General features: G+C 39.3%; 1 protein-coding gene across 1 annotated transcript; it reads right to left on the bottom strand.

Moving 5' to 3' along the window:
• Window positions 1-325: 325 nt before the first annotated feature.
• Window positions 326-20986, bottom strand: LOC138402398 (extracellular matrix-binding protein ebh-like). Its single transcript, XM_069498699.1, has 2 exons — window positions 19240-20986; window positions 326-408 (listed from the first exon to the last, which is right to left on the bottom strand). The coding sequence occupies exons 1-2, from the start codon at window positions 20984-20986 to the stop codon at window positions 326-328; spliced, it is 1830 nt and encodes a 609-aa protein (XP_069354800.1).
• Between the last annotated feature and the right edge of the window lie 1635 nt (window positions 20987-22621).

Raw genomic sequence — 22621 nt, 5'->3', positions numbered from 1 at the left:
GAATAAATAATTTGATATTATGCAAAGCGATGATACCGCACTTAGCCGTGGCCTTGACATACAACCATAAATAAGAATATCTTAGCGCTCATACATATGGACGGCTCGCGCACTCAAATATGGTAAGTGCCGGCTTATGAATAAATTTTATTATTTAAAACTCGGAATGTTCATTACTAAAACAAATACTCGTAAGCGTAGTACCACAGGCTGCTCCTTTTCCGACCCTTTACCTTTTTTTAAACTTTATTCATCGATGATAGTGGTAGTGTTAGGTATAAAATATGAGTTTTTCCATCGATAGGATAGGAGCTAAATAAGCCGCTCAAGGTGAGCCGGCGGCGACGGCGGCTGGGTGCGCCCACGCGTCCCGCGCCGCTTGCGTCACGCTGGCGGCCTGCGGGATACCTAAACAATGCCGATTCCGTTGTCTTTCTCTAAACTAAGAGTATCTGCATCCTTTTCTTTTTAACAATGCTAAAAAGGGACAGAACATGAACTTTACATTTAAAGACTCTAAATTTTAGTGCACGCTACAAATTGAAACAGTAGGCTCGCGACTGTGCGCTAAAATCACGGGTTTGACCATCTAAAAATTAAATTTAAAACTCTCAAACTGCGCCTGTCCTTTTCATATTACATTAGTAAGAAGAGGATGCAAATACTCTAAAATTAGGTTGTGCTCAGAATCAGTACCAATGCCTCCACTCTATTGAAATCAACTTACGCAATATTATTAGCACCTTCCTATACGTTTCACACGCTATCCATACTAATCCATGCTTAGTATTATTATAAACTAGCTGATGCCCGCGATTTCGTCCGCGTGGATTCAAGCTTTAAAAAATCCCGTGGGAACTCTTTGATTTCCCGGGATAAAAAGTAGCATATGTCACTCTCCAGGTTTAAACTTTACCCATGCCAAAAATCTTGTCGATCCGTTGCTCCGTTGTGACGTGATTTAAGGACAAGCTAACAAACCAACAAACCAATAAACCAACAAACAAACACACTTTCGCATTCATAATATGGGTAGTGATAAAGCTGTCTTCTACCTTTTGGTAGTGGTTTGGTTCTAAATATTATGTTACGTAAAGAGATTTGTAGAATATTTTTAACCATCAAAATAGAGTAGGTGAGTAAGTACCTAATTCTTATTTAATAAAATAACATGTTGTGACATTTTTCGCTTGTAACCTTGAACAGATAAACAAGTTCCTTTGTGTTATCAATTTAGTGTTAAATATAAACTGGTAGTGTCACTACCTGTTTCTGAAGTTAGGCAAAGACAGAGTAGGCATGACATCATGCGCCTCAGGCTTGTTGTTCTGCCACATTTATGCAAATCATATAAAAGTAGGTAAATAGATTGATATCACACAAAGTAAATTTGACAGTATTTTTAATAACTGTAAATATCCAAATTGGCTGTTGAGAAGAACTTTTTGTGACATTAATACAACTGACAGTTTACTCAAAATCAAATATACTATATTTTGAGAGTTACGAACTTATATGCTATAAACAAAAATGCATTGCTAATCTTAGCCACATGCAATTAATTTAATACTTGTTTTCAGAAGGGCTATTCAGACAAATCGAGTTGCAGCCCGCAAAAGTTTTGTTCAGATCGACCTTTAGAAAGAGATAGTGCTTTTGTAGAGCGTAGTCTCTATCGATAAAACGTCACATAGGTATGAGTGACAGAGACAACGCTCTACAAAGCCGAAATGTCATTCTGAATGTACATTATTTTCTGCCGCGTACTGTACCTACTGCTTGAACTACCTCATCATACTACCACATACCTACTATCATATAGATATCTAAGGCCTAGGCCTGCCAATGCGCACTTGTCCTGAGCGTCGTGGATCCTTCCCTTTCTGAGAGGAGACCCGTGCTCTGTAGTAGGCCAGCGATGGATTAATGATGATGATGACATAGATTCGTAGACTATCCTAAAATATATAAAACACAAAAAATATGTTTCTACCTTTGTCCGGACTGGAGACTTAACCATCCAAACGATGTGCCCCAAACCGGTTTCAGTAAATAGGCAATAATGCGAAAATGGATTTGGACCACTAAAATCATGCATTAGGCACATTCTTTTTTTGCGTAGAAGCGCACACCGGGTATCCGCTAGAAAATAATAATCGAAGGAAGGAAGGATTTGTCTTCGGAAACTGATGGTACAATTTTTCCAAACACCCTGTGTAGCCCACATGACCAGAGGCAAATGCACGGCAATTCACTCTCGAACAACAAAAACAAGACAACAATTGAGTGTTGCCATTAAACAAATTCGTGAATACGTAATGCAGCTCAATGCGCGATATTAATATTTATACAGAGATTTGAATAGATCGCTGATATCGCTCGTTAGTGGGCGCCACTCACATCGCACGACACGACACCTTCGCTAATAACTTAAGGCTGCATTAAACTGCAAAACTGTTGCTGATATCATCTATGAATTTATGCATTAGTTGTTAACCCTCTTTATTTCAATTAAAGCTATTAAAGAGGCGTGTAGGTAATTTATCATTATTTGAATAGTATACGCATGTACAGCGCCTTTGTTAAATCATCTTACGCTATGAATAATGAGGTATGTAGTACCGAATAGTTAGTGCCATAAATTCTTTCGTGGTCTCTATTATTTGACAAACGTTCGGCCCTTTGAGTTCACAGAGGTTTTTACGAGTTCATTACCGTGTTCAGCTGTTTGCAAGGTTACATTGGTGTTTTAAACGAATTTTTAAAGTCTACATATCTCCCACGGGTTTCACAGTATGAGGCTAATTATTTTTTTTGGTACATTTATACATCGGTCCTAAGCTGAGCTTCCCGGTATGTTACAGATGTTATCTAACACAATCTAGTGTTTTTAAATTTTGAGTTAGTAAACTTTCACATTTGTAATATAAGTAGGTATGATTAGACAGACAGACAAACAGATTAAATAATTATTTTGACCGTAAGACGATACAGCTGAAGTACCTATCAGGTAATCATTGTTTTATAGAAACGCTTCTTTTCATGTAGCCCTTCGTCGTAAGCGTATCGTAAGATATAAAAAACCCTTGTTGGGTGTGAAACTGTCGATTCTATCTCTATTCTATCTGTATGTAAGTTTCGCTGTTCGCAATTAGCTTATCAATGGTTATAATTATTTTTTGTACACGCTATCAGTAGACTATGATACTTTAAGTCGGCAGCCATTGGATCTAATACCTACCTAGGTACTTATCAGTTACTACACGCTCATGTACCTACTTAATTACACTTAGGTATTTATTAGTTAGGTACTCCAAGCACGCACGTGGTTCGAATATTATTTTAATTATATACAATTATATTTATCAGCACATAATATTTGAATAATTGAATTAAACAATTCATAAAATAATTAATCTTATAAATTATTGAGTAAGACAAATATAACTAGCTGTTAACAGTTTTTTATTGAAACAAAGTTGTGCGTAAACTAATTTTTTATTATGTCTCTTTTCCTGCCTAGGTACATACATAGCTAATTATTGCTTATGTAAATTTTAATCAATTATACAGAACATGAATTATTTTTATGGTTCCGTATCTCAAAAGGAAAAAGGAACCCTCTACGATCACTTCGTTGTCAGTCGTGTATGTCAAAAAACCTATGGGGTACTTCCCGTTGACCTAGAATCATGAAATTTGGCCGGTAGGTAGGTCTTATAGCACACGTAAGGGGAAAAATCCGAAAACCGAGAATTTGTGGTACCTACGTCACATAAAAAAAATTAAAATGTGTTCATGAACAAATAATTAGTATTTTTAACTTTCAAAGTAAGATTAATATACCAAAGTGGGGTTATCATATGAAAGCGCTTTACCTGCACATTGTATAACAGATTTTTATGCATAATAGTTTTTGATTTATGATGCAAAATGACGAAAAAATACGACTGTAGTAGTACGGAGCCTTCGGTGCGCGAGTCTGACTCGCACTTGGCTGGTTTTTTTTTATATACCTACATAATGTGACGCTAAAACAGTTTTTTCTATTATTATCATTATTATGCTAATAAACTGTACAGATCTGTTCATTTGTTTTGAAGAAGTTTTTATAAATCCATTTTTAGATAGAAGTACCTACATATTATCAAAATTAATTTAGAAACCTTGAAATAAAAAATCACCGTAGTCTCAAAGTAAATATTAATAATCGAAATCTGTCTAATACCTACCTAGACTAAGACGAATCTTTCTCAGTTTTACATGAGTGAAACCAAGAGCAATAATATAGCCAGTGTATTTTTAAATAAAAACTAATTTTATTCATTAAATGAACAATGAGACAAAAAAATAGTTTACTTATCGAAATTATATAATAGCATCGGATCTGAATCGATCAATAAAAGGATCTATTTGCCTATTTCCATTCATTAATATGTCAATAAGCAACGACATTTCTATCAAAGAGGCATTAAAAAGGCCAGTATGAGATTTAATTAAACCTCGCTAGAACAGGACGCGAGGCATGAATGGCGCCCGTGACGTCACACGCGTGTATAATGACACAACACACACACAGGCACGCAGGCATGACATGCATCTCGATTCCACTCACGAGCTATGATAGGCTTAAGTGTAGTTTTATATGCTTTGTGTTTTTTGTTTCTTCCTGCTCAGGTGAGTTTGTGAAATAATACGGGGCTGTGTCGCAGGAACGAGCACGTCTGCATTTTTTATGAAACACATCGTGGCGGGTTGTTTTATTTAAAAAACTAATTTAATTATTTATAGCCGTATAACTTAAAGTAGCTTATGCTCGCAAGCTCTTCTGAGTTGGAGAAAACTAGCCAATATTTGATTTCATTCTTCGCGACTTCGTCCGCGTGGACTACACAAATTTCAAACCCCTATTTCACTCCCTTAGGGGTTGAATTTTCAAAAATTCTTTCTTAGCGGATGCCTACGTCATAATAGCTATAAGCATGCCAAATCTCAGCCCGATCCGTCCAGTAGTTTGAGCTGTGCGTTGATAGATCAGTCAATCAGTCAGTCACCTTTTCCTTTTATATATTTAGATATAAGCTGTGATAGCCTAGTGGTTAGTATGCCCGCTTTCAAATGTCGGGGGTTCGATCCCGGGCACGCACCTCTAACTTTTCAGAGTTATGTGCGTTTTAAGTAATTAAATATCACTGCTTTAACGATGAAGGAAAACATCGTGAGGAAACCTGCATACCTGAGAGTTCTCCATAATATTCTCAAAGGTGTGTGAAGTCTATCAATCCGCACATAGCCAGCGTAGTAGACTATGACCAAATCCTTCTCACTCTGTGAGGAGACCCGTGCTCTGTAGTGAGCCGGCGATGGGTTGAGCATGATGATGATAAGGATGTGCAGCTCATAATCAACTCAACGAAATGAACAACACAACAGAACGGAATCCGTTTGCACCTATCTTGATTATAAAACACACCAGGAGCATGGGACCAGGGACAATCTTTGTTCCAATATAAGTCCACACGTAGCGCGCTGGCGGCGTGAGGCATAAAGTAAAAAGCCGGGGTAATATCGTCACCGGCTTTGTGCGGCACGTACGCATATCCTTCCTTTTGTAGCACCGGGGCGAGGGGGAGGGCCGGGGGGGGACTTTATAATCTACCCTTATGATGTTATTTGACATGTTGTGGAACGGAGCTTTTTGCGTGATGCAGTTAGATGAAACTTCATCATAAAAAGTACGTGTAGGTTCCTCTATCCACATTAACGGCGGTTACGCACTGATCCGAACCGAGTCCGTGAAAATACGTTCCTTTTTGTTTTGTATGGAGCTTATGACATATTATATCGTAGATAATCGCTGGTATTCTCACGGATGACGGATAGAACTCGGATGACGGAAGTGCAGTGCGTAATAGCCGTAAGAACAAGTCGAGGTACCCATACTAGAGTTTGTGTATCAACGAGTCAACAACTGTAATGTAATAGGTATACTGTCTTTAGTCTCTGGCCACTTTAGCCGAAGACTATGTGGAAATTATAAGGAAGGAACTGATAAGAATAATGCTGAAAAATATTGTTTTCATCTCACTCGCTCGGAAACAATCCTTTTGCCCTTTGAAATCTGAGTGGAAAGTGGTAATTTTGCTCGCTAGCGTGCAAAGTACGAGTTGAAATTCGAAACTAAACCTAAACACGATCAAAAGTATTTTCAGTACATAATTATTGTAAGTAAAGGCTAAACATGTATTAACAAGGTATTAACTCTTAAATGTGGGCTTTATCATGAGAAGTAGCAAAAAAAACGGTGTTGAAAAATAAAATTCCTCACACCAATTATAGCCGGTTGACATTTCGTTGATCTCTATCACGTTGAAGACGTTGCACAAAGTGCGCCAAGGCTCAACCTGCTCGGATGGCTGCTACTTGCTAGGTTGCTCAATGCTCTAGTTTGGGGGCTATGTCGTGGGCTGGACAGTCGGACACTCGGACACGGCGAAACTGTATCAAGGCCGAGCGCGAATTTCACAAATAACACATAATTTATCTAATAGTGCGATCTAGCTGCCCATTAAAGCTATATGTAACAGTTCTACTACCATCATCATCATCATCATGATCAACCCATCACCGGCTCACTACAGATCACGGGTCTCCTCTCAGAGTGCGAAGGGCTTTGGCCATAGTCTACCACGCTGGCCATGTGCGGATTGGTAGACTTCACACACCTTTGAGAACATTATGGAGAACTCTGAGGTATGCAGGTTTCGTCACGATGTTTCCCTTCACCGTTCAAACAAGTGACATTTAATGACTTATGTTTTAAGTTTTAATGTGACTTAAAACATAACTCCGAAAAGTTAGAGGTGCGTGCCCGGGATCGAACCCCCGATCTCCGATTAGAAGGCGGACGTCCTAACCACTAGGCTATCACAGCTGTATGAACTAAATGTTAGATGGTAATCGAGATGACTTAACACAACTTTTGAACAGTCTACTGTGTAACACAATCAGCATCTGGTTTATTTGTGGAGGCTGCAGACAAATCCTTGTGTCACAGTTACACGAATTGCCCTGTTATAGTAACATACACGTAAAAACCATATGAATAGGATTTAAATTGGTTTAAACCATGTGTCGTTCAAAATTGTATTAGAGCGTGTTTCCATTACTAAGGCGATTTAAGTATCATGAATCATGATCTGTTAGAAATCTTGCTGGGAGCGTTAAATTTTGTTTACGAAGTAATAGGATATCATTCAGGTTTTTAATCGGCGTTTTGTAATGGTTTATATTTTTTCAAAAAATTTCTTTCTGCAGCAAGGATGGTTTTCGATTTTACGAATTTTTATAAATGAAACAGGCTTCTTTATAGTTAGTGTTTAGACTTTAGGAGGTCATAAAGTGTCATCATTTCATCAGGTCATTTTATTTAAATAAACTATCATAGATAAAAGGCTAACCCTCGAATTTCTTGTTGACATATTATGAATAAAAACGAACCCAATTAAATAAATAAATTGATTGATTGTTGGTTCTTCTCAGTACCCACATACTACTTCTTCTGAATTGGAGAAAAGTAGCCAATATTTGATTTTATTCTTCGCGAATTCGTCCGCGTGGACAACACAAATTTCGAACCCCTATTTTACCCCGTTAGGGGTTGAATTTTCAAAAGGATAGTCATAATAGCTATCTGAATGCCAAATTTAAGCCCGATACGTCCAGTAGTTTGAGCTGTGCGTTGATAGATCAGTCAGTCAGTCAATCCTTTTATATATTTAAGATTAAAACGGTCCGGTAAAGCAGACGGGCTACTACAATGGGAACGCATGTTAGTTGTTAGATCCGATTATGGTAGATGTGATAAGGCGCATGTAACTCGAACGACGATCTGTATGTGGGTACCTACCACCTACCACCTACCACCATGGGATCGACAATGTCTATCGCACAGATCTCGTGACAATGTGCTGTAAATACGCCGTTATTGTGGAAGCTGAGATTATAGATTTTGTGGAGACTTGAGAGGATTTAGTTCGACGCGCGACGCGGGTGACGCGATGCTATTCTTGGCTTGTCATGGCGTATTTATGGTGTTCGTTCGTCAATCAATAAGATACCATCGACCAGAACAGGGGCTCAAACTAGTCTTACTGCATAGTGCTTAGAGGTCGTTGGTCAAACCTTATTTATAACAAGTATTCTCATAATGATCAACATTTCTAGTGGGAGGCCACGGCCGTGGCTAGTTACCACCCTACCGACAAAGCCGTGCCGCCAAGCGGCAAGTCAATGCAGGTTTCCTCAGAATGCTTTCCTTGCCCGTTAATCCAAGTGATTTCTTAAAACGCACATAGCTCCGAAAAGTTAGTAGTGTGTGCCCGGGATTGAACTCTCTATTCGGGAATAGGAGTGGACGTCTTAACCACTAGGCTATGACGACTTTTTAAACACATTTAGGGGTCTATGGTATAGGTAGACTATCCGTACAAAACCAGGGCGGGTCAACTAGTGGTTCATTAAAAAAAAAAAAAAACCAGGGCGGGTCAACTAGTGGTTCATAACAAAAAAAAAACCAGGGCGGGTCAACTAGTGGTTCATAACAAAAAAAAAACCAGGGCGGGTCAACTGGTTCATAACAAAAAAAAAACCCAGGGCGGGTCAACTAGTGGTTCATAACATAGTATGATGAGACTTGGAATGACCCGTCTAGTACATACCTAATAGGTACTAGAGGTCGTTAATTAAAGCTTATTTACAACAACAGTACCTATCTACTTAATCAACACATAGCATAAAGGTGTTACATGTCTACCAATCAATCATCTGAGTAGAAACACAATAAATATTTTTTGAGTTGTACGAATACGGAAGTTGCTAGCACCTGTAAGTTCTTACTCGGAAGCCAAAATGAGGTACTTATGAATGAACAAAAACAAAGGTCACCCGCGAAGGTCGGCCACATCTAGATAACTAGAGACGTGTCCCGGACCGTGGGACAGGGGGACAATGGAGGCTGTGTGTACGGAACCCGTACTAGCGTTACTATCAGTTTCTTTACATAATTGGGTATTTGCCTGTGTCAAATATAAATTATTTCTCAGTGGCTATTAAATAGAAGGTTTTCCAAAATATGTAAAATCCATCTTTGTTAGTTTTAAGTGTGATCACCGTTTTAAATTATTGATTAAACTAAAAAAACACGTCAAATGATTGTGACGTCACATTTCAGTATTTCATAGTAGCTCGCATACTAAGCGCGCGTTTTGACGTTTCATAAAAGGTCTGAGGATCTAGTTTTGTAGAGCCGTGATAATGTTGTGCCTGTAAATGTGCCTGGTGCTTATAATAACGAAACAAATCCTTACGTCGTTGCACTTCGCTTATTCCTTCCTTACCTAAAAATAACCAGCCTAGTGCGAGTCAGACTCGCGCACAAAGGGTTCCGTACTCGGGTAATTTTTTTGACATTTTTCACGATAAATCAAAAATCATTCTGCGCAAGAAGAAATAAAAATCTGTTTTAGAATTTACAGGTAAATATCTTTCATATGATATCCCACTTGGTATAGTTATCTTGCTTTGACAATTGAAAATACCAATATTATTTGTTCACGAACACATTCTAAATTTTTTTGTGATGTAACCACAAATTCACGGTTTTCGGATATTTTCCTTAACTTGTGCTATAAGATCGACAAACCTGCCAAATTTCAGGATTCTAGGTCAACGGGAATTACCCTATAGGTTTTCTTGAAATACACGACAGACGGACAGACAGACAGAAAACGAAGTGATCCTATGAGGTTGCCTTCTTTTCTTTTGAGGTACGGAACCCTATAAACGTACAAAGACACTAATTAATTAAACTTAATTATCTTACCTCTATCACAATAAATCAACATAATTTTTTAAACAGCTTCATGATTTCGAAATATCCACCTAAAATATGAGTATAGGTACTTATATCGCGCTATCTCATCGGGATCGCCTATTGTTTTGGTATCGTTTCCCACGTGCCATTCGGTAGTAATGACCTCACAGACGGACATACATACGACTGCGGTGATGTTAAACGAGCCGAGAGATAACGCTGAGAGATTTTTTGTGAAAAGTTTCCTGTGTAAATAAACCTTTTGTTTTGACGTCTTTGGTGACCGCTGACCTTTGTCAACAATAGCGGTGGTAACTGGTAACTGGTAACATGGCGGTAAGACATCAGCCATATTAGGAGAGTCGGGGGTTCGATCCCAATCACACACCTCTGACTTTTCAAAGTTATAATATGCTTTTTAAGCAATTAAATATCCAAAGAGTTCTCCATAACGTTGAGTGTGTGAAGTCAGTCGGTACTTGGTCAGCGATGGTGGACCATGGCGTCCATGGCCAAACCCTTCTCATTTTGAGAGGAGACCCGTGTTCAGTAGTGAGCCGGGGAAGGCTTGTGAATGATGATGATGATGACCTTTTTCGCTCATGTGAACATGAACTGAACTAGTCTAAGGTTTAGCTAAACTGCAGGTGTTGGTTGTTCAACCAAGTCTTCAATCCGATAAGTAGGTAACCATCAATACGGTGGTATTTCAATGGCAACCCTTCGATCTAGTGCAACATGCTTTTTTATTGTCTATGGAACTATATTATGGAACTCGTAGTATAGGTGAGCGATGAATCACATAGCGATATAAGATGATGGGAAACGACACTGATATCCTGGCTGAGCAACGGCCATCGCGAGGCCGACAGGAAGCGGAAGAGCAGGAAGGAAATAACTAGCTCGTTTGAAAACATCACGACAATGTCCAATACCTATTTCATTTCAAACAATTCTTATTTTCAAAGTCTACGTCTCGAAGAGGTTTTCAATACAGACGTTAGTTTGGAAAATTCCAGCATTTTAGTCAACCATCGAAGTTTTTTCTTTCAACAAAGAGTTTAGCCGGCCCTTAACTAACATTCCCCTTTCCTCTCCAATTAAGCGTGAAGCTTTTAGCTTGTGCTAGGAGTAAGTACGACAATAGTGCAACGGGCGGGGTTTGAACCGGTGACCTTTCGAATTTCAGTCCGCACCTTTAACCGTTGAGCTATTGAGGCTATAGACATAATAATAGGTACATAGATAAAGATACAAAAAGAAAAGCCCTGACTCACTCATTGACTGATTCATCAATGAAACTTTGTACAGAGATTCCCTTTATGATGTAGACAAGGAATGAGACCGGATAATTCCTGAAAAGTTTTAAAGTAATGGAAATGGAAGTCTTAAAAACGTTCTAAATAGGTACCTACCTACCTACTTCATTTCATAATAACTTTACAATTTAAGTATAATACGTTTAAAACAGACAAAAATTAATTGAGTATGTACGTACCTACCTATTGTAAATTGGAGTCACATCCGTGACTTTTGGCGTTATAAAATACAATTCTGCAGCTTGTTACTTGAAGATTTATAGCATAGTTGTCATATCAAACCGCCACATAGAGTCATTTATATGTTAATTCACATTTCTAATTAATTGTCTCAAATGCCTTAAAACGCGCACAATCTGCATTTAGCTATACATAGCATGTCCTTGCGTATATCTGAGGCTCTGACGTCGCACAAGGTGTTTCCTTTACACACGAGTATCTAATAAAGAGTAAAGATTATACAAATTGTTGTTCAATTTTCAACCTTGTCGCTTGAGAAATAAGAGTGTAGAGTTGCGAAGGGTGGCATTGGTACGAATGACAGGAAAAGCCGTTTATACGGGCCTTCCGTGTTATTATCCGGTTTTTTAGACGCTAATTAGGTAAACCTTATTGTATGTGGATGTTAGATCGGACATTAGAAAAAGTTGCTTCATTAACACCTGCTTACCGCTAAATCGAGTTGTGTATGGACTAGGTACTTAGGTACTAGGTATTGATTGAAGTGTTCAAATCAGGAATGAGGAGATCCGAGAATGAGAAACTAGAGTAACCAAAATAGCTCAACGGGCTATGAAGCCGAATGGCATAGTTGATAGGCAGGACGAAAACGATAGAAAGATGATGGGATTCCAAAGTCTAGAATTCTAGTTCTAGAATGGCGACCTCGCACCCGAAAGCATAGTGTTGCGTGCGTGACAGACAACATCAGACGAGTCGCACGGAGCTGCTGGATTCAGACGGCGGAAGACCGTGGCGTGTGGAAGCCTCTACACGAGACCTAATGTCCAGCAGTGGACGTCTATCGGTTGATGATGATGATGATGATAACTTAAGTAAGTACTTACCTATATGGCAAGAGTGAATAGGCATATTCTAGGCAAGTACTCTCCAACATAGACCTCATCATTGTCGTCAAGCGCGTAATCTTGTAATAAAAAAAGTGAGGTATACCTAATTCTCCAATTGCTATAAACGCCGGTGTAGACACCTAATCCTTCGCCAGACAGACATACGTACATAAAACATAACTTAGTGCCAATAAATTGTAGAGATAATTAACTAGTAATTAGCGATATACCTACGTAATTGCAATAAACACAAAAACTCGTCTGTCAAGTTTGACGACTGCAGCCTTATCACTTCCGTTCCACGACGTTCCTACCGAGACCTGTCTAGTGCTGTGGCGTTGTAGGTGAGACGTCCCGGGTTCGATTCCCGGAAAGAAACTGGTGCATATCACTCGCACAGTGGTGCATAGTCTACATATCACTTTATCTCAGGAGTTTGATGAGTTTTCCAGTTAAATTTTTTTTAATGTACCTATAGAGATAGAAATATTATTAGCCCGTGACTTTTTCTATGTGTTTCATTTTAAAAAGTATTATTCATAACTAGCTGATGTCCGTGACTTCTTCCGCGTGGAGTTTGGTTCTTAAAAATCCAGTGGGAACTTTTTGATTTTCCAGGATAAAAAGTAGTCTATGTCACTCTCCAGTCTCCAGCTAGGTTCTGTGCGAAATTTCATCAAAATTGGCCCAGTGATTGATTTTTGAATAGATAATAGACACTAGACATATAGACTTTTACGTATATTATTTGTATTTATATAATACTTTGTTGAATTTTTATTCTATTTTCAAATATTTATGATAAATATTTTTGATTTTATAATTATTTTTTTAACTATATAACTATGATACATCTATTTTAAAATGATAATAACATATTACTTATTGGTTCAAGAGGGACAGCCCTGTGTCATCAATACGGCCATACATCATCCGCACGTCCACCCTTTGGCCGCATTCTGCGAGGGCTGATACAAAAACACAAAACAAAATCATTTTCACTCCCTCAATCTAATTTTGATAACAACGAATGATAAATATATTTATTTATTTATTGTTAATCAATAGCGTTCACGAAATCCATACTAATATTATAAATGCGAAAGTGTGTCTGTCTGTGTGCTAGTCTTTCACGGTCCATCCGTTCAACTGATTTTGACGAAATTTGGTACAGATATAGCTTGCAGCCTGGGAAGGACACAAGCTACTTTTTATCTTGGAAAATCAAAGTTCCCATCAGAGACATGAATTGGTATCATTTAATTTTCTGTCGAGTAAAGTCTGAGCAAAGTTAGAGTACATTCTATAGATTTCGAAGTTAGCTATTAAAAAGCTGTGTTAGCCAAGTGGTTAGGACGTCCGCCTTTTAATCAGAGGTCAGGAGTTCGATCCCGGGCAAGCACCTCTAATTTAGCGATTTAAGTAATAAAATATCACTTGTTTTAACGGCGAAAGAAAACGTGAGGAAACCTGCATGCCTGAGAGTTCTCCATAATGTTCTCAAAGGTGTTTGAAATTGATAATCCCCACTTGGCCAGCGTGGTAGACTATGGTCAAAACCGTTCCCACTCAGAGAGGAGACCCGTGCGCTGTAGTGAGCCAGCATTGGATTGATCATGATGATGATAAATTGAAAGTGTCAACCCTACATACTCGCAGTAATACAGGACGTTCTTGGATCAAAATTAAATAAGGTGTATCGATATAATCGCATTGTGTCGGTAATCCGCGACCATCCATCGCGCGACTGTCGCGCGACACAATGGCGGGTCGCGCGGCTTTACTTCGCGACACCACGCGTGGACGCGCGATAGGGAGTCACGACGCAATATGGATACGGTATTTTTATTTTTATTACAATTTTCTTAGGGATGAAATGTAGGAATCGAAAAGTATCGAGAACCCAAAAAGTAAATAAGTCTGACTACAATCACAATATTTTGTTTACAATGACATACTGGTGACTGAGGGACCTACCTATCCATAAAACAAACTTAAAAGGCTCGAGTCGAAGTATTTTAACGTAAAACACACTAATTAAGGAGATTATGCCTATTTCTGTCCACAATTAGGTGTTAACGCATGTAAAACCTATTCATCATACATGTATTAGTTTAATTCAATGATTTAAATGGCGATTAATCAATGATTAGTGCCTTATTCATGACCACGTGACGAGTCAAGAGTCAAGTACTTATCACGTTAATGATATTCTAAAAAATATAGATAGGTAAGTATAATTTATCTCTCATAGTAAAAATTGATACCGGCGATTATATTATTATCTGGTTTTAGATTTTTATTTTTTGGTTTTAGAAAATTAGTGTGCTCTTAATTTATACTGAACTAGCGCTCGCGGCTTCGTCTGCGTGGACTACACAAATTTCAAACCCGTATTTCACCCCCTTAGGGGTTGAATTTTCAAAAATTCATTCTTAGCGGATGCCTACGTCATAATAGCTATTTGTATGCCAAATTTCAGCCCGATCCGTCCAGTAGTTTGAGCTGTGCGTTGATAGATCAGTCAGTCAGTCAGTCAGTTAATCAGTCAGACATATATTCAGATTTAGATAATTAGCCTACTTTAGTGATAATACTTTCAGAAGTTGTATAACATATCTAGTTTTATAGTATCATCGTGGTAAAGCATGAAAGTGGTGGTTCATGGTAATATGGCGGCCATTTGCATGTATTACGCTAATGTAGCATAAACATAAATCATATTCTTTACGAGACACTCACAGTTAAGCGATTGTTTATATTTTTTATTGTTTTATGGATATTTTATTGTTTACTTAATGTGTTCTATATTATATCTAATGAATTAAATATAGTGTGTTGTAGTTGCACGTTAGATACGGCAGTGAAAATATTAATTAAGCATTTATCTATTCTAATCTAAACAATGTGAAGTTATATTCCGTCTTCAACTATTTTATAATGCGTAAAAATGAGTTCTCATGCGCCATTTTAACTTTGTGTCAAATGTCATGTCAACAATACAATTTTAGTCATAGAGATACCTAGGTAGGTAGGTAGGTACCATGGGTAGGTAATTTATTCATCCAAGATTTTAGTACCTCATTTTAAAGGTACTTTTGACATGACAGTTGACCCATAGAGTTAAAATGGCGCGTTAGAAGTCATTTTGTACGCACTCTACACACTTTACAAGTTATTCGTTATAAGATGAATTCTGAAGAAATTGCTCTTATATATTTTTTTATATTATGACAATATTGAAATGGAAGATTTTAAAGCAGTTACTTACATTTTATAATTTTTTAGTAACTGCACAAGAATAGGTACGTGATAAAGTTGTTTTTGTGGATTTTTTTGAGATAATATACCTACTTACTTCAGATTTAAGTTAATAATAATAATGAGATTTTTTATGTTTTCCGTAACAAAAATATCAGAAGAAAAATACCCATTGCTACAATGAGTATTTTTTGTGTAAAAATCCTAAAATACCTGCTTAATCTTAAAACTTAATCATTTCAAGTGTTTTTTTTGCAGGAACAATAATTGGTGTTAGTGAATCGTCAATTTAAAATATTGCTAACCAAAATAAAATAAAAACTTTGTCAACTAGTTTCGTAGCTCCATTTTGACGAGATATCTAACCCTCCGTAACCCCAACAAAGCGTGGAATCCAGCCGCTGTCACAATAGTGATCGATCAGGTCTGATGAGCCCACCACGCCACCACGCCACCACGCCACCACGCCACCACGCCACCACGCCACCACGCCACCACGCCACCACACCACCAACCCACCGCGTGGCACGACGACAGTCGACACCCAACAAAATATTACACTTCCTCTATACTTATTATACTACTACATGATACCCGCGACTTCGTCCACTCGATATAATTCTTAGGTATATTTACTTACCTATTAAAAGCAATTAGTTTCTAGTTTTGAAGTCAACTCGTTTGTCGCTAATCGTTGGCGGTCGGGCAACTGCGCCTGCCTATATACCAGTCAACTTACATGAGAACGACCAATCCATACTAATATTATAAATGCGAAAGTGTGTCTGTCTGTCTGTCTGCTAGCTTTTCACGGCTCAACCGTTCAACCGATTTTGACGAAATTTGAAAATTGAAGAGTTCCCACAGGATTTTTAAAAAGCTAAATCCACGCGTATGAAGTCGCGGGCATCAGCTAGTTAATGATATGACATTGAAATCATAAAAGCTTTTTGGACCTTCAAAGTGTTGTTTCCCATCCAGTTACAAATGAGGGTCACTGGTGCAATTTGCGATCGACTGGCACACACTACCGATTAAATCTAAATATTTTTATTGCCTTTTTAATGACTTGTAACTAACGTAATTGAAATTATTAATTATTGAGCGCGTATTGATATTCCTCCATTATATACTACCTTGCCGCGGGCTAAGTACATAATTAATGTGATATTTCTTTCACCGCGCTCTGGCTGCGGGTTGACAAGCTACACGCCTACGAGGAGACGCGGCGCTCTCGTTTGATAAAGCATTTTGGTGTAGGTATTTGCTTTTATACTAGCTGATGACTACCATTACTAGATGATGACGTAGATTTAGGTTTTAAAAATCCTGTGGGAACTCTCTGATTTTTCGGAATAAAAAGTAGCCTATGTCACTCTCCAGGTCTTAAACTATACCAATGCAAAAAATCACATCGATCCGTTACTCCGTTGCCACGTGATTGAAGGACAGACCAACAAACAAATACACTTTCGCATTTATAATAGGGGAAGTGATGATACGTAAACAGTTTTTTGCCAATTCACAAATTTAAGCATTGTGTAAAAACACACTTTTTAAGTGGAGGCTACAATACAATTGACAAATTCCTTAGTGACAAAGTTGCGTAGACGCTACTGGCTGAGCTTTCAGTTGCACACAAAACGGTGTAGTGATTTTTTGATTTTGTAGTTGACAATAAAACACAATCTGGAAGGTCTTGTGAGTACGCTCTTTACTTATCATTAGAAGCAAGTAAGATTGAATATATACAGTCCGAATAAGCTTTTTTATCGTATATGTATCTGTGTATGAAAACTCAACTATAAATAACAATAAACTACAGAACAAAGCATCAAGAATTGATGCACTATACGAATCGAAGAAAATAACGATTGGATGATACGATGGCGCTTACGTTTTAGTTTTGCCACTACGACAGAGTGAACTGGTAGTGGTCCGATACTTTGGCAGTACAGGAACGATGAGTATAACATCTCTTTACCGAGGGGAAGGGTCAAATTACTTTTTGGATGTACGAGAGTTGCGTCGGAGATGTTAAAATATTGACAGCTCAATCTGTCATATTTTGATTTATTATTTGAAAGGTGTACAAAGAGCGATGACGCTGGGATGAGATAATTTGTGAAGGGGCAAGTAGGGGCAACTATTTTCTATTAAACACGAATAACTACTACCTACTACTACATCATCATCACGATCAATCCATCGCCGGCTCACTACAGAGCATAGGTGTTCTCTTAGTACGAGAGGGGTTTTGGACATAGTCTACCACGCCAAATGCGGATTGGACTTTTCACAACTTTGAGTACATTATGGAGAACTCTCAGGCATGCAAGTTTTCTCACGATGTTTTTCCTTTGCCTTTAAAGCAAGTGATATTTAAGTGATTGCTTATATAACTTGATGCATAATATAACTTCGAAAAGTTAGAGGTAAGTGTCCGGGATCGAACCTCCGACCTCCCAAATAGGAGGCGGACGTCTTAACTACTAGGCTATCATAGAACATTTGAGAGCCTGTTATTTATTTAGGTTATTTACTAAATAGTAAGTTAATACATTAAGTGTTTTAGTAGGTGCCACACCTGTTGTTTTGGTCGGCGAGGACAAGTAGGCGCGAGTAGGCTGGGAGTCGAAATCGAAGAGATTTAAAGGACAGAACGGATTATGAAACACTAGATGATGTCCGTCACTTCAATCGCGTGGATTTAAGTTTCTGAATTCTTGAAGAAACTCTTTAATTTGCGGGATAAAATCTTTATATCCATGCACAAAGTCACAGCGATCTGTTGCTCAATTGCAGTGCGATTGAATGACAAACCAACACACAAACAGACTTTTATGTTTACAACTAGCTTATGCTCGCGACTTCGTCCGCGTGGACTACACAAATTTCAAACCCCTATTTCACTCCCTTAGGGGTTGAATTTTCCAAAATCCTTTCTTAGCGGACGCCTACGTCATAATAGCTATCTGCATGCCAAATTTCAGCCCGATCCGTCCAGTAGTTTGAGCTGTGCGTTAATAGATCAGTCAGTCAGTCAGTCAGTCACCTTTTCCTTTTATATATTTAGATTATACGGGTAGTAATTTCAAAGGATAATGTACCTATAACTTAACAACCAGCACCCTGGGACAGCACATTCGGGCCATTTCTCGGTTCTTGGAAGTATGCTCAAGTTCGATTCAAGTTGTTCGCATCGCAATGGAACCTGCAATGGAAAGCGTAGCATTCGCAGACCTTCCCCTACTTGAACCGACGACATCAAAGTATAATCGACTAGCTTATGCTCGCGACTTCGTCCGCGTGGACTACACAAATTTCAAACCCTTATTTCACTCTCTTAGAGGTTGAATTTTCGAAAATCCTTTCTTAGCGGATGCATACGACATAATAATGCATGCCAAATTTCAGCCCGATCCGTCCAATAGTTTGAGCTGTGCGTTGATAGATCAATCAGTCAGTCAGTCACCTCTTTTATATAATTAGATTATGTTATTTGTACCAAACTATCTGTGTTCTGCTCTGTGGTTTCCTTTGATGTACTGATAAGATTTAAAAGCCCAATTATATTTTCTTTTAGTCTCTGTATCCCATCTATCACAAACAGGTTTATATATCAGTAGTGGCGATACAATCTGCTCGCGAGTCGCTAATCCGCGATGATTGCTCAAGGCCGTCCTTAGAAAGGTGTACTTTACCTGATACCTACTTGTGTTGTAGAGCTGCTTGCCTGCCTGCATACTTGTGTTGTAGAGCTGCTTGCCTGCCTGCATACTTGTGTTGTAGAGCTGCTTGCCTGCCTGCATACTTGTGTTGTAGAGCTGCTTGCCTGCCTGCATACTTGTGTTGTAGAGCTGCTTGCCTGCCTGCATACTTGTGTTGTAGAGCTGCTTGCCTGCCTGCATACTTGTGTTGTAGAGCTGCTTGCCTGCCTGCATACTTCTGTTGTAGAGCTGCTTGCCTGCCTGCATACTTGTGTTGTAGAGCTGCTTGCCTGCCTGCATACTTGTGTTGTAGAGCTGCTTGCCTGCCTGCATACTTGTGTTGTAGAGCTGCTTGCCTGCCTGCATACTTGTGTTGTAGAGCTGCTTGCCTGCCTGCATACTTGTGTTGTAGAGCTGCTTGCCTGCCTGCATACTTCTGTTGTAGAGCTGCTTGCCTGCCTGCATACTTGTGTTGTAGAGCTGCTTGCCTGCCTGCATACTTGTGTTGTAGAGCTGCTTGCCTGCCTGCATACTTGTGTTGTAGAGCTGCTTGCCTGCCTGCATACTTGTGTTGTAGAGCTGCTTGCCTGCCTGCATACTTGTGTTGTAGAGCTGCTTGCCTGCCTGCATACTTGTGTTGTAAAGCTGCTTGCCTGCCTGCATACTTGTGTTGTAGAGCTGCTTGCCTGCCTGCATACTTGTGTTGTAGAGCTGCTTGCCTGCCTGCATACTTGTGTTGTAGAGCTGCTTGCCTGCCTGCATACTTGTGTTGTAGAGCTGCTTGCCTGCCTGCATACTTGTGTTGTAGAGCTGCTTGCCTGCCTGCATACTTGTGTTGTAGAGCTGCTTGCCTGCCTGCATACTTGTGTTGTAGAGCTGCTTGCCTGCCTGCATACTTGTGTTGTAGAGCTGCTTGCCTGCCTGCATACTTGTGTTGTAGAGCTGCTTGCCTGCCTGCATACTTGTGTTGTAGAGCTGCTTGCCTGCCTGCATACTTGTGTTGTAGAGCTGCTTGCCTGCCTGCATACTTGTGTTGTAGAGCTGCTTGCCTGCCTGCATACTTGTGTTGTAGAGCTGCTTGCCTGCCTGCATACTTGTGTTGTAGAGCTGCTTGCCTGCCTGCATACTTGTGTTGTAGAGCTGCTTGCCTGCCTGCATACTTGTGTTGTAGAGCTGCTTGCCTGCCTGCATACTTGTGTTGTAAAGCTGCTTGCCTGCCTGCATACTTGTGTTGTAGAGCTGCTTGCCTGCCTGCATACTTGTGTTGTAGAGCTGCTTGCCTGCCTGCATACTTGTGTTGTAGAGCTGCTTGCCTGCCTGCATACTTGTGTTGTAGAGCTGCTTGCCTGCCTGCATACTTGTGTTGTAGAGCTGCTTGCCTGCCTGCATACTTGTGTTGTAAAGCTGCTTGCCTGCCTGCATACTTGTGTTGTAGAGCTGCTTGCCTGCCTGCATACTTGTGTTGTAGAGCTGCTTGCCTGCCTGCATACTTGTGTTGTAGAGCTGCTTGCCTGCCTGCATACTTGTGTTGTAGAGCTGCTTGTCTGCCTGCATACTTGTGTTGTAGAGCTGCTTGCCTGCCTGCATACTTGTGTTGTAGAGCTGCTTGCCTGCCTGCATACTTGTGTTGTAGAGCTGCTTGTCTGCCTGCATACTTGTGTTGTAGAGCTGCTTGCCTGCCTGCATACTTGTGTTGTAGAGCTGCTTGCCTGCCTGCATACTTGTGTTGTAGAGCTGCTTGCCTGCCTGCATACTTGCACTTATTGTTGTGTGTATTGCCCTTATTTACGTGTTAGGTGATTCGCTACTCAGCGCTTGTTTTGTTAGTAAACACAGTGTTGTAGAGTAGGTTTTACATTTGATCATCATGATCAACCCATCGCCGGCTCACTGCAGAGCGCGGGTCTCCTCTCAGAGTGAGAAGGTTTTAGCCATAGTCTACCACGCTGCCCTAGTGCGGATTGGTAGACTTCACACACCTTTGAAAACATTATGGAGAACTCTCAAGCATGCAGGTTTTTTCACGATGTTTTCCTTCACCGTTAAAGCAAGTGATATTTATTGATTTAAAAAACGCACATAACTCCGAAAAGTAAGAGGTGCGGGATCGAACCCACCGACCTCCGATCAGAAGGCGGACGTCCTAACCACTAGGATATCACAGCTTATAGATTTACTAAATATTAATTATCCACGTCATCATCGTTATCAGACGTCCACTGCTGGACATAGGTCTCTTGTAGAAACTCCTCAACGCCCAGCCCAAACTATTAGAGCGATCACGCACTCATCCGATCCGAATCCGTGAAAATACGCATATAAAAAATATCTACGTCATATGTCATAAGCTACCATACAAATATGTAGTTCTATTATGACTTCGGAACGTACGTATTTTCACGGACTCGGATCGGATGAGTTCATAACCGCCCTTAGACCTAGACAGTTGACATTTTGTACAGAGATTCCCTTTATAATGTAGACATTACAAGGTATTTTTTAAAATTCCCACAGGATAGAGAGAGAGAGAGAAAGAGAGAATTTATATAGTTTTACCGAGCGCAGCCACGGTAGGTCCTAGTGTTGCTATATAAATACTTATCCTACATCATTTTATAACTATGTTTTTAAATCCTTGTTGTAAATAAAAATATCAATACAAAATGAGTATTTGCTTGCAGACTTGAACCAGGAACACCATATAAGGCCTGGTGCCAACCGCAGGAGGTGACGTCACGCGAGGTCTAGATTAAGATCTAGCGAGCGTCTAATGCACAGCTACCTGCCGACATGTCAATAGCTGACTAAGATTGATAGGGATATAAAATGCTATGTTATAATATGTAATGTTAAATTATATTATGACAACTACACCGGTATCCGAAAGTGAACTAGTTAATTCATATTCATGTGATCTATGGATCTAATGAATATAATCAATTTATAGCGACTGGTAACTTCAAGAGAAACATGCTTGTAGTTATGTTTTCTTATTATCAAAGTCAAAGTCAATTTTAATCAGATCAGGCTTTTAAGATCACCTTTAAAAACAAAAGTAGTCATAGTAAGTATATGGTGTTCAACATTTTCGTACAGTACGTGGCAGAATGTACATCGGCCATTAGAATGACATTTCAGCTTTGTAGAGCGTTGTCTCTGTCACTCATACCTATATGACGTTTTGTCGGTCTCAACAACAGAGACAACGCTCTACAAATCTGCTATCTCCTTCTAAAGGTCGATACTACTTTCTGCCGCGTACTGTAAAACCTAAGGACACAAGAGTTCCAAATGCAACCTGTTCTGCATAAAAACCTACAAGAAATACAACTGGGAGTCCTATAAGTTAGAATCCCGTATAAAGATCAGCTGCAATATTCGATTACG

The sequence above is a fragment of the Maniola hyperantus genome, chromosome 5 (assembly GCF_902806685.2).
Source record: "Maniola hyperantus chromosome 5, iAphHyp1.2, whole genome shotgun sequence".
In the NCBI taxonomy this organism is placed as follows: domain Eukaryota; kingdom Metazoa; phylum Arthropoda; class Insecta; order Lepidoptera; family Nymphalidae; genus Maniola; species Maniola hyperantus.
Note: the sequence above shows the minus strand (reverse complement) of the source record. Positions and strands in the feature narration are given on the sequence as shown.

Coding starts and splice junctions, on each gene's coding strand:
- LOC138402398 (XM_069498699.1), bottom strand. CDS start 20,986: ATGCAGGCAGGCAAGCAGCTCTACAACACAAGTATGCAGGCAGGCAAG. Junction 409..19,239: donor CAAGCAGCTCTACAACACAA/GTAGGTATCAGG, acceptor GGCATTGTTTAG/GTATCCCGCAGGCCGCCAGC.